The sequence below is a fragment of the Equus caballus genome, chromosome 20, assembly GCF_041296265.1.
Source record: "Equus caballus isolate H_3958 breed thoroughbred chromosome 20, TB-T2T, whole genome shotgun sequence".
NCBI classification, from domain to species: Eukaryota; Metazoa; Chordata; class Mammalia; order Perissodactyla; family Equidae; genus Equus; species Equus caballus.
In genome coordinates, this window is record NC_091703.1 from 60142450 (window position 1) to 60159866 (window position 17417).

At 37.5% G+C, this 17417-nt stretch overlaps 1 protein-coding gene across 13 annotated transcripts in view; it reads left to right on the forward strand.

Moving 5' to 3' along the window:
* The window catches only part of PHF3 (PHD finger protein 3), a 78309-nt gene that overhangs the window by 28484 nt on the left and 32408 nt on the right, over positions 1–17417 (forward strand). For 7 of the 13 annotated variants that reach the window (XM_023625128.2, XM_023625133.2, XM_023625131.2 and 4 more), the window contains one exon: positions 15256–15417. In XM_023625128.2, coding sequence (XP_023480896.1) covers positions 15256–15417 — 162 coding nt within the window. Of the gene's footprint in view, positions 1–8726; positions 8823–14128; positions 14322–15255; positions 15418–17417 lie in introns of those variants that run through there. The other 6 variants (XM_070244793.1, XM_070244796.1, XM_070244795.1 and 3 more) reach the window with 3 other exon arrangements.

The window sequence follows — 17417 nt, forward strand, 5'->3', positions numbered from 1 at the left end:
AAATCTAGACGTAATCAGGGACTTAGTATTGTGTTTAGTTATATTTCTATGCTGACTTTTGGGAGAGATGAGACTGAATGTCTCTTAAGAATGTCCCAAGTTTTGTCTTTTTAATATTGTTTCTTTGTGATGTCAGTGGCTTGTTCTTTTCTTCCTTTTATTTCTTGCAAATTGGAAGTTAGGTTTAAAAGCTTGGTTACGTTTAGGTTAAACATCTTTTGGCAAGAATCTTGCATAGGTGAAGCTGTGTAGTTAATATTACATCACATCAGAAGTCTTAGAATGTTTGAGTTTGATGTTAAATTTGATTACCGAGTTAATAACGGTAACAAACAAACCAATGCTCTCCTAAATACTTGAGATAGCAAGTAATCTCTGGGGATATAACTTTGGCAACATGAAAATATTGAGTTCCTCTTCAGCCTCTCCTCTAATGGTTTTATGCATCCATTGATGATTCTTGGTGGAATTGGTTGTAGCAAGGTGATTTTCTAATTCTGTCTTTTCTTTTATGTTTATTTGTTGGCGTTCTTCTGGTAAAGAAGGGTTTTCTCTCATTTCCTGGTTACTCTGAACTGTAGTTCCTACTGAAAAGGCAGACTAAAGGGGAAGGATTAGCATTTGATTCCCAATTTCCACAGTGAGGAGTTGATGAAGTGGTCACATCCAGTGCCAGAGGTGCCAAATTATTTTTTCGGCTCTTTCCTTTTAGGTTTTCATAATGGGTTCATGGATTTTTAAAATACCTTAATTGAGTTACACTCCTTTTTCTTTTTGATGCTCAAAGTGTCCTTTTTCTTTTTTATACTCAAACCATCCCAAACGTAATCAGTGCGATAGAGTACTTTTAAATGTGTGTGTCGATGTCCAGTTGTATGTTTTTCTGGGGAGAATCATGTACATTGCTGTTATTATAAAGGCAGAGTGCTTCTTAAAGTACTTCTGGATTTCCTTTTTCCTTTTGAGATTAAATGTTATGCTAATTTTGGGCTCAGAACCATATTTTCCTGTTTTACATGTATAATTACAGTTAATTTCTTTATGAAAGATTTCCTGATGTTTAGTGTCACGAAAGTACACATCTCATGTGTAAGAAGAGGTCAGTTTGGTAGCTGATCTGTTGGTAGGGTTTGGTAGAAAAATTTTTTTTGGGTTTAGAATTTAACGTTGATAGAAATGCTTTAAGTTATATTTGATACACACTGGTCACAGGAGGAGAATTATCAAGTAAATAACCTTGATAATGGGCAAGCAATGTTGGCTTTAATAATTCATGTAGTGTTTTAGGAAAAGAATTATTTCATACTAGAAAGTTCCCAAGAAACAGTTTTAAAACCGTTTTTTACTTTGACCATTTTAAATGGGTCATTTACTAACATTTATTTGATACTTCTTCCTTTTTTTAAAAACAGTATAGTGAACATAATTTACCTTTTACCTGTTGATTGAATTATCTTAGGAGATAAATTCTTGTGTCCTTCATTATTGGTGATGGCTTTAGGTCCCGTTTTAGTAGCCAGGGCTTTTGGTCCCTACGTTAATTGGGACTGAGACAAATAAACTTGGAAAAAAAATTTTTAATGATTTATTTCTGCTTTTTAAATAATGTTTTTGGACCTGTTAGTGTATCTTTCTCAAACATCTTGTATATTCCATCCATCTAATTGAGAAGCCAGGAAACTGAGATTATTAGAAATGTGTGAAATAAAAGTAAGGGGGTGAAGACTTGTGCGTGAAGGGGTGTGTGTGTAACACATGACAGAAATAAACCTCCTTAAAGGAGTTTTTCTCTGAGGGCTGCTACTTACTTGATTTTCCTTAGGAAGGGCTGTAGTCTTAACTGGACCTGATAAGGGATTATGCAGTCCAAACTGCTCGTAAGAGCCCAGAGAGGTACTGAAGATAACAAAGTATTTACTGACTTCTGGACCTGCATTATGGAGTGGAATGAGGTGCATTTTACTTTGTATACAGTTACTTCAAGGCTATGTACATAAAGTACTATTTTATTTTTTAATCATTAAATTAAGACCTTTACCTAAGTATATTTAAGTTTATCAGCTGTGTTTATGAGAATTCTCTTCTTGTGTTGTCCAAGTTGTAATAATTCTCTTATGTGTTCTAAATTTATTGCAGAGTTGACACCTTGTTTCTATCAAGGTTATGTCTTTTTTAACATTTCAGCTTTATTGAGGTGTAATTGACATATAAAATTGTAAGATGTTTAAAATGTACATCGTGGTGATTTGATACACATATACATTGTGTAAGTATTTCTCTCATCTACTTAAAACATTTTTCACCTCACATGTTTATCTTTTTTTGGGAGAACATTTAAGTTCTACTCTCTTAGCAGATTTCAGTTATATGGCACAGTGGTATTAACTATAGTCACTGTGTTTTACATTAGATCCTCAGACCTTGTTGATGTTATCGCTAAAACTTTGTACCCTTTTACCAACCTCAACCTCTCCCTGTCTCTCCCACCCCCAGCCCCTGGCAACCACTTTTTTTACTCTCTAGTTCTACAATTTTGATTTTTTTTCCTAGATTCCACGTATAAGTGTTACCATGTAGTATTTGTCTTTCTCTGTCAGGCTTATTTCACTTAGCATAATGCCCTCAGGGTCCATCCATGTAATCCCAAACAGCAGGATTTCCTTTTTCCTCATGGCTGAATAATATTCCACTGTGTTTGTGTATATATGTGTCTGTATATGTGTATGTGTGTGTGTATATATATATATATATATCACATCTTCTTTATCCATTCATCCGTTGATGAACACCTAGGTGGTTTCCCATGTCTTGGCTGTTGTGAATAATGCTGCAGTGAACATGGGGTGCAGATATCTCTTTGAGATCCTGTTTCCATTTCCTTTGGATATATACCCAGAAGTGGGATTGCTGGATCATCTGGCAGTTCTATTTTTATATTTTGGGAAACTTCCATAGTGACTGCACCAATTTACATTCCTATGAACAGTGCACAAGGATTCTCTTTTCTCCACATTCTTGCTAACAGTTATCTCTTATCTTTTTGAAGATAACCATTCTGTCAGGTTTGAGGTAATACTTCATTGTAGTTTTGATTTGCATTTCCCTGATGATTATGCATGTTGAGCACCTTTTCATGTACCTGTTAGCCATTTATTTTTATGTCTTCTTGGAAAAATGTTCAGTTCCTCTGCCCATTTTTTTTAATTAAATTGTTTTTTTGCTATTGAGTTGTGTGAGCTCTTTGTATATTTTGGATATTAGCCCCTTATCAGAAATGATTTACAGACATTTTTCTCCCATTCTATAGGTTGCCTTTTCATATTGTTGATAGTTTTCCTTTGCTGTGCAGAAGCTTTTTAGTGTGATTGTAGTCCCACTTGTTTATTTTTGCTTTTGTTGCCTTTGCTTTTGGCAAATCCAAAAAATTTTTGCCAAGACCAATGTCAAGGAGTTTACTCCCTTGTTTTCTTCTAGGAGTTTTATTGTTTCATGTCTTATGTTTAAGTCTTTTATCCATTTTGAGTTGATTTTTGTATATGGTGTAAGATGGGGTCCAGTTTCATTCTTTTGCATGTGACTGTCCAGTTTTCCCAACACCATTTATTGAAGAGACTGTCCTTTTCTTATCATATATTCTTGGCTCTCTTGTCATTCATCAGTTGATCATACGTGCATGGGTTTATTTCTGGGCTCTGTCTTCTGTTCCATTGATCTCTGTGTCTGTTTTTATGCCAACACCATGCTGTTTTGATTACTGTAGCTTTATAAAATAGTTTGAAATCAGGGAGCATGATGCCTTCAGCTTTATTCTTCTTTCTCAAGTTTGCTTTGGCTATTTGGGGTCTTTTGTGGTTCCATACAAATTTTAGGGTTGTTCTATTTCTGTGAAAAATGCCACTGGAATTTTGTTAGGGATTGCGTTGAATCTGTAGATTGCTTTGGGTAGTTTGGACATTTTAACAATATGAGTTCTTCCAATCCATGAGCATAGAATGTCTTTCCATTTATTCCTTGTCGTCTTCCGTTTCTTTCATCAATGTGTTATAGTTTTCAGTATACAGATCTTGCACCTCCTTTGTTAAATTTATTCCTCAGTATTCTTTTTGGTGCAATTGTAAATGGAAGGTTATGTCTCTGATCTCTATTTAATATACTGATCAAAGTTCCCTTTAGATGGAGACTTTATCAGTTGTACTCGGAAAGAGGCTTTAGTTTCTATGCATATATACCCTGAAAAAATGCTGCTAATTGTATCTTTCTGAGTGAGTAGCTTTCTTTTTGTTGTTGTTTGGTTGTTCCATGTTGAGTTACTTCCTTCTAGTCTGTGTTTTCTAAACTTCTAGTATTCTTACTCCAAGTTCTGCAAGGGGTCAAGCAACACTACCTTGGTGGAGTAGACGTGTTTTATTGTATTTCTTTTGTTTGCTAAGGGTAGCTTCCTGATTGGAGGCTAGTTTAAGGTGGTGTTTCTAATCTCTTGAGATAGAAATTTGGGAACCATGACATTTTTGTATACATTCATGCGTTTGTTCATTCACGCTGTACTTAAGACTGAACACTGTGTTCCAACTGCTGTTGTAGGAATTAGAGATATATCAGAAAGCATCATGACCAATTTCTCCCCTCATGGAATTTACATTCTATTTAATGTTGTGTATAATAACATTAAAAGTGTTTTCCTAGTTTGCTACTGAAAAATATGTATTCCTCTAAGAACTTTCGGCTTGGTCTCATTTGTCTCGTTTTCTCTTATATTTGAGTAAAAGTGAACAAAATGTTATAGAACAAAGTGCCTAGTTGGGGTCTGAATCATTGAAATGTGAGTCAATAAATAATGGTAAGATCCATATTATAAGAAGTTGAGGTGTATTTTTTTCCAACTGATTCCTATTTTATGGTAACATTCTTATAAATAATGTTCCAGGCAACAGCAGCTTACAGCATGGTTCCACAATTGTGAGGTATAATGATTTGCTTTGGCATAAAAATGGTTGGTACTGTTTGTTCATTTAACAAATATTTATTGCATACACCCATCATGTGCCAGACTGTTGCCAATGCTAGAGGATTCTTGTTTTTGAGACATAGACAAGTTGTGCTTGAGACAAATAAAGCCCCTGTCCTTATGGAGCTTATACGTAAAGTGTAAGGTGATAGAGAATGTATAGTGGTTTGTTTGATGGTGGGTGACATGTTGTGTTTGATATGGGCCGATCAGGGCAGGCCTCTCTGTGGAGGTGACATTAAGAGTAGCAGCATCCTTAAAGAGATGTAGTGGCCAGCTCTTGAAGATCCTAGATTCCTGGGTAAGTGAAGTACATTCCAAGTGGAAAAATGGCAAATGAAAGGTATACATTAATTGAAGTGGTGATTGGTTAACCTTTTTGTCAGATTAAAGTAATCCACTGTTAGTAAATAATTTTAGTATCCCCTCAGATTGTGTGTATGTGGTTGCATTCATATTTAGTTTTTCACCCAGGTTGAGCCTGTAATTGTTGGACTATGTAAATGAACTGTGAGACAGTGATTTCCCCAAGTGATATCCCACCAAAAAGGAAAAAAAACCTAAGAAGTAAAAATAAAATTTAAACAATCAAGAAGCTAATCCTTAAGCAACTAAATGCTCCCGGACCCCCGAGCACTCAAACTCATATTAACAGTGCTTGCCTGGTCAGTGTATGGTTTCCAGAGTTGGCCGGTTGGTGGCCAAGTGCCTTTCTGTGCTTGTTTTTAGAAGAATGGGACAAGGCTAATCCAACTGAAAATCTGCTGTGTGCATTTTGATACTTTTCTTAATTTCATAATAAATATTGCCTGATAGTTAAAAAAAATTCTTTGGTAAATTTTTAGCCCTTATATCCTGTATTTGATTACATATTTAGACATTTATGAAATTAGATTTTCATATTTCGAGGTTAGGTTTCTATTCTCTGTTTCCATAGGTATGGTTTGTAGTTAACACGATGGGATTTCTTCTCTGCTTTTTGTTTTAGCTGTGCCTGGTAGAATTGTAAAAGAAGTCTAAAACTATATACCCCGTCGAAGTTCTTATGCTTGAATTTCAGTGTTCCACATAGCATCTTTTATAATTATTTGTTAGTATATGTGTATTGCTCTGTGTTTTTGCTCTGTTTACAGCAGAACTCATGGAAAGAATTTTCTGTGCTCTCTATTCCCAGTATCTCTCCTCCAAATTCTGGTTTCTTCCTCACCACTCCACTGGATCACCAGTCACCATCACTCCCAGATCCAAAGGCCGTCTCTGTTTTCTTCTGCCCATCAGTGGCATTTAGCTCAGTTGATCTCTGCCTTTTCAAATGATTTCTTCACTTGATCTTTGGTTTACATCTCTTTTGGTTATTCTCCCAACTTCCTGTCTTTTTCCTCTCAGATTCTTGTGATATTCCTCTTCGTCTTCCTGACCTCTAAACATTGGAGTATCTCAGGGTTCAGATTGTAGCATCTTTATTACTACTCACTTTTGTGGTGATACTGTCCGATCTTATAACACTCCTTATTATTCAACTTGCAAATATATGTACACACACACCTTTAGCCTCAACTTCTCGCTAAGCTCCTGACTCCTCTGTTTAACTTGTTTGGGTGTCTATTGGGCATCTTCAGCTTAATGCCTAAAACTGAACTCTTGATACCTACCCGCCCCTTCCCCTAGTACCACTTCTTCCTACAGTCACCCCCATCTTTATAAATGTGGCAACTCCTTTTGAGTTGCTCAGCAAAATCTTTGAAATCATTCTTTACTTACTTACCCTTTTCTTTCACATTCCCTATTCAGTTGGTCAGCAAATCCTGTTGGCTTTCTTTTCAGAATATATCCAGAATCTGGCTGCTTGTACTTCTCACTTTGTTCACTGCCACTGTGATGAGATTAGCTGTTACCGTCTCTCACCTGGATCATTGCAGTAGCCTGTAAGTGGTTTCCTGCCCTTGGGGATTCCTCACAGTGCATTCTTAAAAGAGCACCAAGAGTAATCCTATAAAAAGTTGGATTGCAGTATCACCCTGGATTCACACTGCTCTGGTCACTTTCCATTTCTCTTGAAGGAAAAAAGCTGAAGTCCCTGTGCCCTCCCAGCCCCCCTTAGTGTGCTCTGGCACCTCTCTCATTTTCCCTGCTCTTCTCTCCCTCTCTTCCCCTCGTCCACATTCTGTTCTTCTAACCTCCTGGGCATGCTTCTGCCTCAGGCTCTAGGTACTTGATATGCCTTCCATCTAGAAAGCGTTTCCCTCAACTTGTTCAGGCTTTTGCTGAATTCACCTCAGCAATGCCATCCCCAGGCTCCTTGTAGCCTATACAGTCCTTTTTTGGGAGTTAGAAGAAGGCACCCCTTTCTTCTCTGCACAACTTGGAGGCCAGACTGGGGCCTGGATTTCAGTCTTCACTTTCCCCCTGGGCCGGAAGGTGTTGTGTAATAAACAACCAGTGCATGTATTCCGCTTCCCCTGGCCATTCTGTTTAAAACGACAAAGCGTCCTTTGTTCCCCTCTCCTTACTCCCTATTACTCTTTCCTTTTATTCGTAGGACTTATCATCTAACATGCTCTATATTTTATTTATTTGTTTCACCCTCATTAAAGTGAAGCTTCATGGGAACAGTTTTTAAAAGAATTTTTATTTGATGGAAAGCATCAAACAAGCAGTGAGAATAGTATAATGAACCCCCGTCTACCACTGACTCAGCCACAACAGGTAGTGGTTGGTCTTGCTTCATTTATACCCTACTCGCTTCTCCTTGCCTCCTCCCCAAGATTATTTTGAAGCACAACCCAGAAATCATAGAATGTATTTCAGCATCTGTCTCTAAAATACAAGAATTCTTTATTTAAAAAAAAAACCACAGTAATATTATCCTGCCTAAAACATTTAAAGAGCGTTCTTAAATATTTTCAGATATACAGTCAGCTTTCAGTTTTACCCAGTCCCCTCACCATTATTTTTTTTAAAGTTTGAATTGGAGTTGAAATAAAGTCAATTGGTTGATACGTAAGTTAAGTATATTTGAGTCTGTGTAAGTCCCCCACCCTCCTTGTTCCTGGTATTTATTTCTTCATGAAACCAGGTCACTTGTCTTGAGAATTCTGTATCCTTGGTGTCTAGAATAATCTAGGCAGCATGTGACACTTAGTATGTACTCAATAAATATTTTTAGAGGAATTAACTTAAATAATTTATAGTCTTTTAGGGTGAAATTAAAATGTTAAGTTTTTCGGGAGTGATTACTATCTCACTTTTGTATTAGCTTGATTAGAATAATCTTGGCAATAAGACATTGTCTAGACAGTTGAGAAGCAGTTAAATGAAGGGCACTTAGGACTGTGGAAAGTTGTTTGAAAAGACCTGCCAGGGTCTGCTAATATGGCTGCCATGTATCTAAGATCTTATGGTTTGCACATCAAGCACGGTGTGAGAAGCTGCAAGAGCTAATTCAGTTTTTACGGCAGCCTCTCAGTGAAGGCTGGTAGTTGCTACATTTTCCCGGTGAGGTGCTTGAGCTGCAGCGGGAAAGTGAGGGAGAAGTGGGTGCTGGCTGTTAATGTTTGTCTTAACAGACTTTATGGAACTGGAGACGAGTCTTGAAACCCATGTGCGTGTGTAACTTTGATAAAAAGGAGAAACTTAAAAAAGTAGTACCATAAAACTCCTTTCCTCTGCATGACAAAGGTTTTTGTTGAGTTTATCTTCCTAGCTTCTTTTTCTAGGCATTCTCATGTTTTTGAGGAAATCTTTTTCAACAAAACGTTTTTAATGTGAGATGGATTAGCAAACGTGAATAAGAAGAAAGAGAAAAATCTTCTCCGAAGTAAGCATGACATTTGGGTGTATGACTTTTGGTGTGTGTGCGTGTGTCAATGTAGAGCTCGGGAGCAGTGACGCTGCGCCATGTGCACTTCTTTCCTTGTGGCACGTGGTAGCGCCTGGAAGACTAGAGATCTGCAGGGCAGACTGTTGGAACTTCTCTCGACCCTGTGTCTTTCTTTTTCCTCTTTCCATGAAGTACTAATCCGCTTTTCCCAAAGTATGCAGTTGAGTTTGGCACAAGTTGAAATATTTGTGCACATTTAAATATAAGACTTTAGAGTGTGTTAAATTACAGCAGAAAAAAATGGCTAATTTAATAGTATTGCAGTAACAGAAGACAGCATTCTGAAGAAATTCACTTAGATTGACATCAAATTATACCAAAAGAAGGTAAACAAGGGAGAATTCTTCCATCAAATAGGTAACACTGATATAACTATGATATAAAAAATCCATATAAATTATTGAGAGACAAACACATTAAGACCTGAGTAGGAGAGTAGGCAAAGCTAAAGAAATCAAAAAGGCAAGTATATATATCTGAGGAATTCACGCTTTTTTAGTAACCATGTTTCTTTTAAAAATCTGAAACTCAGTGCCAGCGACTTAATGTGAAACTCTTTGCACTGTCACTCATTTATGATCTTTACTGAAAGCCATATGATGAGATATATAGACTAGTAAAATATGTATATATTTGCCTTCTTTAACTCAGTAGATCTGTGTTTTAAAGTTTATGGTAAAGAAGGAATTGAAAAAAAGAGATTATGTGTGTATAGTAGCATTATTTGTACTTTTCACATCAGGAACATGCTAATATCTAAAATGATAAATTGACCCTGAAATGGTTAATTGTATGTAATGCACAACTTGATGCTGTACGTCCTGCCACAGCCTCTTTTTGGAATGAATGTATGAATCATCCATGAAGGAAAGAACTCTCTGAAGGGCGGCTAGGCCACGTAGAGGCTGGGTGGTCTGCATTGTTGAGGGAGAACGCTGGGGGGCTCTGTCAAGAGGATCTTTCTTCTACTTCAAAACAAAGCCCTATAAAATAGCTATCTAGCCTCTCTTGTTGTGACACTGCAAAGATATTGTGCCCTTTAGTTTTTTCTCACCTCTGACATTAAATGCTTCTCTGATAGAGAAATGACTGTCCTGGAAGGAGTCACTTGCATTGGCCTCTGTACTGCCTGCGTGAGTTCAAGCAGGTGAGATGTGGAGAGCCTGCTACTGTGCTTGTGCTTCTCCGTTTTCTATAGTGATTTAAACTAAGCCCAGTTGTTGAGAAATTCAATAAATTTAGCTGCAAATGGTTTGGTTTTATTCTGTTTTTATCTCGTTTACCTCTTCTTCCCAAAAAGGTAGATTGGAATTAAATAGTCTGGAATAAAGTCGCATGAGTGTCAGGAAGGCCTCACATAGACTTGACTGGCATCGGAGCTCAGCGGGTTTAATTAGGGCCATTTGTGGGTGGGGATGGGAGGAGTTTTGTTATGTGATCTAAATTCAGGCTCAAAGGGATTTCTGAGGATAATTAGAGATTTTATGCCAAAATTTCCAGATGAGAATGACACCTAATTTTGGACTGTGGTAAGGAGGAAAAAGCATACTGTTTTTTCTGCGTGGTATGTCTGTACACATGTCTCCTACAGAATTCAGGCCATTCCATTTCTTTGGTAACTCAGAGTTCCCATTGTAGTGGATGTATTGAATAGGTAGGAATGGCCACTTTTAAAAAGTCCAGGATCAAATACTGATTCTTATTTGATTGTGGTAGTGGGAGGGGGAGATGTGGGAGGTGCCTGAATCGGCAGTGTTCTGAAAAAATATAGATTTCTCCTTAACTTATGTTCATTTTCTTAGCAGAAGCAGTTGTTTTAAACTGTTTAAAACACAGATACCTAACTGGGAGGGTTTTGCCTGAGATTATTCACTTTGTACTGTGAATTACTTTAATCAGATGAATGCATTAGAAGAAAGAAATCTCAGGTACTTTTTTTAATGGTTGATTTGTTCCAGGGGGAGTTGAGGAAAAGAATTTAGGGACCAGGAAGACCTAATGTTTGATGGAGTTCATGAGGGGGGAGACTGTGAAACAAAACAGTGCACAGTGAATATAGGGCTGAGTGCCAGACACTGTGCTAAGCCCTTTGCACATGTTCACTGAATTGCCACAGCGACTTTGACCGCTAGTAGTATTTCCATTTTATGGAAGAATTTGAAGCCCTGAGAGGTTAAGTAGGTGCTTTAGTTTCTGAAAGCCCTGGAGTTGCTGGAGACGCTATAGAGCTTGATTTAATGTAAAGATGAACTTTTTGAGATGAAGGAAATATGTTGCCAGGAGGACCAGGAGTGCCAAAAGACTGCCTTCTTGGAAATTTCATCTCTCTGAGAAGCATCTCAAATGCAGTCTTAGGGATTCTAATTGTAGATTGTTCATTTATGAAGTTTTTGCATGATGATGGGACCTCAAGGCGTGACTTACCTTCCGCATTATTTTCCAGCACTCACAGACACGCCCAGATCTGTTGATGTTTTTTCCCTCCTCCCCTTCCCTCTTTTGCCCCATTCTCTCTCCCTTCTCATTCATTCCCTCATCTCCCTCTTTGTAAAGGTGACTCTCCCTACCTCTCCTCCTCCTCCTTCCACTCCCCATTTCTGTCACTTACATAGAAAAATCATCTTTTGTCCCTCTAACTCCCTTCAGCAGATTGTCCCCCTTTTCTATCTTTCACCATTAAATTTCTTACAAATAAAAAAGAGAAACTGCAGTTATCATTCTTACTCTTCAACCTTTTGTCATGTGACCCTCTGCTTCTGTGTGTCAAATTAGTGAATTTTTCTCCTTCGCTTTTTTTCTCTGTAGCAGTTCACTTTTCTGATCCCTGCTTCCTTGAAATTGTCCTGACCCTTCAAGTTACCTTGATGCTTCTTCTGCCTGCTCTTTTTCTTCATGTCATCAGTGTATCCAGAAAGTGAAGTCATTACCTTACTTCCACATTTGTTCTTTCCAACCTCTCTTTTGGTTAATGGAAACATTTTTCTCTCGCTTAGGTTTAAATTTTCCCAGTCCTTTCTTTCCCCTAATCCTTTCATTCAGCAAATATAGACCTGCAATATACCAGATAGTTGTTCTAGGTTCTGGAGGAACTAATAAGAGACAAAGTCCCTGACTTGCGGAGCTTACATTTTAGTGGAGAAGGTAGTTAATAAATGGTTAGATATTTAATTGGGTAGTGAAACATGTTTTAAAAGATAGAGCACCCTAAGGGTCAGTAGACAGTGATGGGAGTATGTGCTGTTTTGGATAAGATGGTTAGGTTTCTCTGAAAAGGTGATTAAGATATTTGAGTGAACCTGAATTAAGTAAGAGAGTGAGGGATATCAACTACAAAGATCCTGAGGTGGCCTTCTGCTTTCCTGTGTTCAGGAAAGGCCGACGTCACTGGTGCAGAGTGCGTCGTAGAGTGATAAGAGGTAAGTCAGACAAGTTGGCTGGGGAAAAATCTCAGGACCCTGTGGGCCCTGGCTAGGATTTTTGACACAAGTCTAAGTGTGTTGGCAAGAATTTGGAGGGTCTCGAATAGAAGAATGGTAACGTGATGTGACTTACTGTATTAGAAGGATCACAGTGATGACTGTGGAGAATAAACAGTGTGTGTATAAGAGTGTGTATGTGGGGGTGGCAATAAAGGAACCTGGGACACAGAAGACGATAGAAGACTACACTGTAGTCTTGATAAGTGACTTGGAGTGGAATGGTAGCTGTGGAGGTGGTAGATGGTTGGATGAGTGACACGTTTTGTAGATAGAGCTAGCAGGATATGCTGATTGCTTGGATGTGGGATACGAGAGAGAGGAGCTAAGGAGCGTTGGAGTTTGAGGCTTGAACAACTGGGTAAATCGAGGCTCTGTTACGGGGAATAGTCTAGGAGGGGCAGTTTTGTTGAGGGGAGGAGGACTGGCTGGAATCAGTGTTTATTTTCACTATCTTAAGCTTGAGTTACTTGTTAGACAACCTAGTGGAGATGTCACATTACACTATGTCAGAGGTCACTTGTGAGCTTGGGGCTGGATGACTTTGGGAGTCATCCGAGTATAGATGGGACTGGGTGAGATCACTTAGTGAGTGTAAAGAAGAGAGATGGGAGGAGTGAACCCTAAGTTGTCTAGTGTGTAGACATCTGCAAGAAGAGGAGGCTCTATGACAGGATATTGAGACACGCACAGCTAGTGAGATAGGAGGCTGTGATGTCCAGAAGCTAACTAAGTGAGGAGAAGGGCATTCAAGAAGGGGAGAAGGGCCAGCTCTGTCTGATGCTGTGAGGAAACACAGTAAGAGAAAACCTAAAAATTGACCTTTGGGTTTGGCTTGCTAAATTCTGTTGATTCTGCTTTGCGGTGTAGCCCTAAAATTTATAACATACCTTTTCACTCCCTACCAGCAAATGCTGTTAACCAGGCCTTAATTGCTTTTCTCCTGGCCTATTTTCCTCTCTTGAATTGTTCCTTTCTCTCTTTATTACAGTACAAAATATATGCTCATTGTAGAAAATGTGGAAAACAGAGACAGTATAACAAATTCCTTATCTGCCTTACCGCTAGAGATAATCACTGATAACACTTTGGTGCTTTTCCCCCTATCCATTTCTATGCATATATTGTAATGCATATATTGTATATATGCTTTTATATAAAATTGAAGTATCTTAAATTTTGCTTTTTTAAATGACCATGGAGGAGTTATTAATCTAATGTTAAAGACTCCTTGAGAGTGTGTGGATGTGTGGCAACTTAAGTATTCCATCGTGGTGGAATAGACTTCTAACTGAGCTCCCCACCTGTTTCTCCACTAGTTATATCTTAAATGAGTCCTGATGAATTTTCCTAAAGCACATTCTTCTGTAAACTTTTAGCGCGTAGCATAGTGATTAAAAGCATGGGCTCTATATTTGAGAGTAATACATGCATATAGCAGGAAATGTGGGAAACAGGAAAAAAGTATATTCTTATCTTTTATAGAATAACTGTTGATATAATTTTAATCTATTTCCTGCTAATCTTTTTTTCTGTTTGTCTAAATGTACATAGACACGCGTTTGATTTGCTTGTTACTAACAAGGATCACGTTATGTTTTTCTAGCCAGCATTATGTTTTCATAATCCATTCTCTCTTCTTTTCTTTATAATTTATTGGTCAAAGTATATTTGCAGTTTCGTAATTCTGTCGTCAAATTGCTCTTCAAAAGTATTGTATCATTTGAAAGTATATTTATGAAGAATTTTGTTCTCTTTAAATTTTAGGATAGACCACTATCTTGTTGAGCTCTTTTAAATGAAGTTCTACTTGGATACAGAGATGAGGACTAGATAACTTCTTGAGGTTCCTTCTAACCCCTAGGATGAAGATAATAACTAACATTTGTATAGTGCTCTAAAGTTTACAAAGTGAGTTCTCATACATCATCTCACTTGATCCTCACAACAGCTCTGTGAGGTAGGTAGGACAGGTATTGTTACTCTCATTTTAGAGATAAACTGATAGAGAGGTTAAGCGACTTGGTTAAGTTTTATTTAAGTGTTTTAGGAGGGATTTGAGTCCAGGCCTTCTGATCTAAATAGTCGTGTGCATTTTACAAGATTTCATACAATTGTACATTTAGAATTGATGTATGTCAGCTAGTTAAGTGACATTTGTTATATACGGAAATAAACCCAATGACAATATAAATACAGTGTTTATATTTTCTTCGGTGTCCCCCAGTCCTTTTCCATATTCGTCCTCCCCCCATTAAATGATGACTCTGTCTCTCTTTGGACTAGGTAAAGGTAATTTAATTATGTAGCTATATTAAACACCATTTTCCCTGGCATTTGAGGGTGGGGGAAGTTACATTATGTTTTTCATTTCTCTCTCTGTGTGTGTGTGTGTGTGTGTGTGTTTGCTACCACTCAAAGCTATGTCTACATTACTTACTCTCACACATATAGCACAAAGTCTTTAGTAGAATTCTAGTTAGAACTAGAGTCTTTTGGTTCTAGCATGAACCTAGAATCACAAGCTTTTTAGGGTATTAAATTCTTTTGTACTACGTTAACCAAAGTTGGATAGTTGAGTACTCCAGCTATAGTTGCTTATTATGTGCACAAAGGTGCAGTGAATGATAAGTGAGAGTGATAGTGGGGGTCAAATCAAGAAAGATTATAGCTAATCTTCTCTTTGACTAGCTACCTCATAAGGTAGAAGTTTGTAAAACTGAATTGGGAGGTTGGTGGTGACAATATCATGTATTAGGAATAGACGTAGATTTTCAGGACTACATACTATTGCATTTAACTGTCTCACAATGTTTTCTGTACTACCTTTAAATACTTAACATCCCCAATATTTTTTAAAGTAATTTTTTTTGTTGTTCTTGTTTTTTTTCTAGTGGTTGGTCTTGACGATATTATGGATGAAGGAGTTGTTAAAGAAAGTGGCAATGATACCATTGATGAAGAAGAACTGATTTTACCTAACAGGAACTTGAGGGACAAAGTGGAAGAAAATTCAGTGAGATCACCAAGAAAATCACCTCGTTTAATGGCACAAGGTAATGCTTCCAAAGAAGTCCAGCTAGAAAATCAAAGATGTAAGGACAGATAGGATAGGTTGTAAAGTTTCTGAGCAGAGGTCATATTTTCTTGGTGTTTGCTAATTTTGATAATGATCAATTTTGAGATTGTATCAATTTGTTGGTATAATTTTTTAAACATTTTTATTGAAATTGTACATTCACGTAATTAAAAGAATTGATTAGTTCTGTACGTTTCCAGTGCTCACCACCCCACTATGTATTTCCCTTTTGCCAGAGGAAACCACTATTAACTCTTTGAGCTGATTTATTTAATGTTAGGTATTTCCTTCCGTATCTCTAAGTATAATGTATGTATATTGCTGCTTTTTGATTATTCTGATATAGGCATTTATTGACTTGCCACTCCAGATGGCAAAGATGTAGCATTCTTTTCTCCTCTCATCCCCATCACACAAAGTACATTTTCTCATCCCTCTCATACATTTTGTTAGATCAGTAGTAATTATTTATGTTATAGTGACTCTATATGCTCTTAGAGATGATCCATTTAATAAACTACGGTTACTTTTCCTATCCAGCTTTTTGTCTTCTGATTTAATAATTGGTTTTGTTGATCATTTGCTTATAGTTCTGTGTTTGTACACAGTTTCCTGTGTACATGTCAGTAATTATACCCCAGCTATTCTGCCAGTTGTCTAAATCTTTTCTTAAGACTTTTGTGCATATCAGATGTTCTGTCATTTTCATTTTACTGAAGCAGTATCTTTTGGAGCGTTCTGGTCCACTCCTGTGTGGACTGGTGTGTGAAGCCCGATGCATAGCTGTTATCCAGGATCTCCCTGTCCCATTCTTCTGAGGATTCTCTTCTGTGTTGCATTTCCTATTTTCTCTTTTTGGTTTAAGTCCTTCATTTTGGTGACACACTTCTTCCAGTAGTTTTGTGAGAAAAAGGAACATGGAGATAAATGTTTTTAAACCTCGTATGTTTGCATGTGTATTTAATCTCTTTTTGTGTTGGAATCATGGTCTGATTGAGCATAGTATTCCAGGTTGGAAATCATTTTCCTTCAGAAATTTGAAAGTGTTGCTCCGTTTTCTTCTAATTTGGTATTGTTGAGAAATTTATTCTGATTTATTTTTTTTTGCTATGTTACCCACTTTCTTCTGGAAGTTTGTGGAATCTTCCTCTTCAGCTCTAGCGTTATGATATTTCTCATAATGCTTCATGGTGTTAGGTGTATTTTATATATTGAGCTGGGTATTCAGGAGGTTCTTTTAGTTTAAAAGCTCTTATTATTCACTTCCAGGGAAATTTCTTGAATTATTTCATTGACAATTCCCTTCTTTATTTTCTTAGCTCTTTGCTTTCTAGAACTCCTGTTATTCAAGTATTAGATAGCAGGGACTGGCCCTTCCATTTTTTTAATCTTGCCTGCTGTCCACCTCTTTGTTTTTTTCCTCTACTTGCTAAAATTTTCTCACATTTATTCTCTAATTTTTCCATCAAGTTTTGCATTTATAATTTCTAAATGTTCTTTTTTTGTTTGGGGAATAGTCCTTTTTGTAGCATTCTGGTCTTGTTTCATGGATGCAATATCTTCTTGAATGTTGGCTTATGTTTAAGAGTAGAGAACTAAAACTGTATGGGACCTTTTAAGTGTTTGGGCTTGGTTTTGTCAACTGTGAGCCTCCCTGTATGCTGATCTAGCTATGTTGTTTTTTGAAGGACTCCCTGGTGTCAGAATTTGTTGTTCCCTTTAGCTTGTTAGATTGCTAGCATGTTATGGGAGCCCTTGTAGAGAGCTGACTGGGGCGTCTCAGCTTTCAGTATACAAATTCACTCTATCTGACAAATTTTGTATACTTTAGTGCCACTCTTACCTGTGCCTGGTTTTCTTTAGTCTAGGGACCCTGTTTTACCCTCTCCAGAGAAGAAACTTCTAGTCTTGGATTAGGAGCAGGGAAGGGCAGTTACCCAAGAGATGGAGTAGGGAGAGGGAGCTAGCAGTCCAACT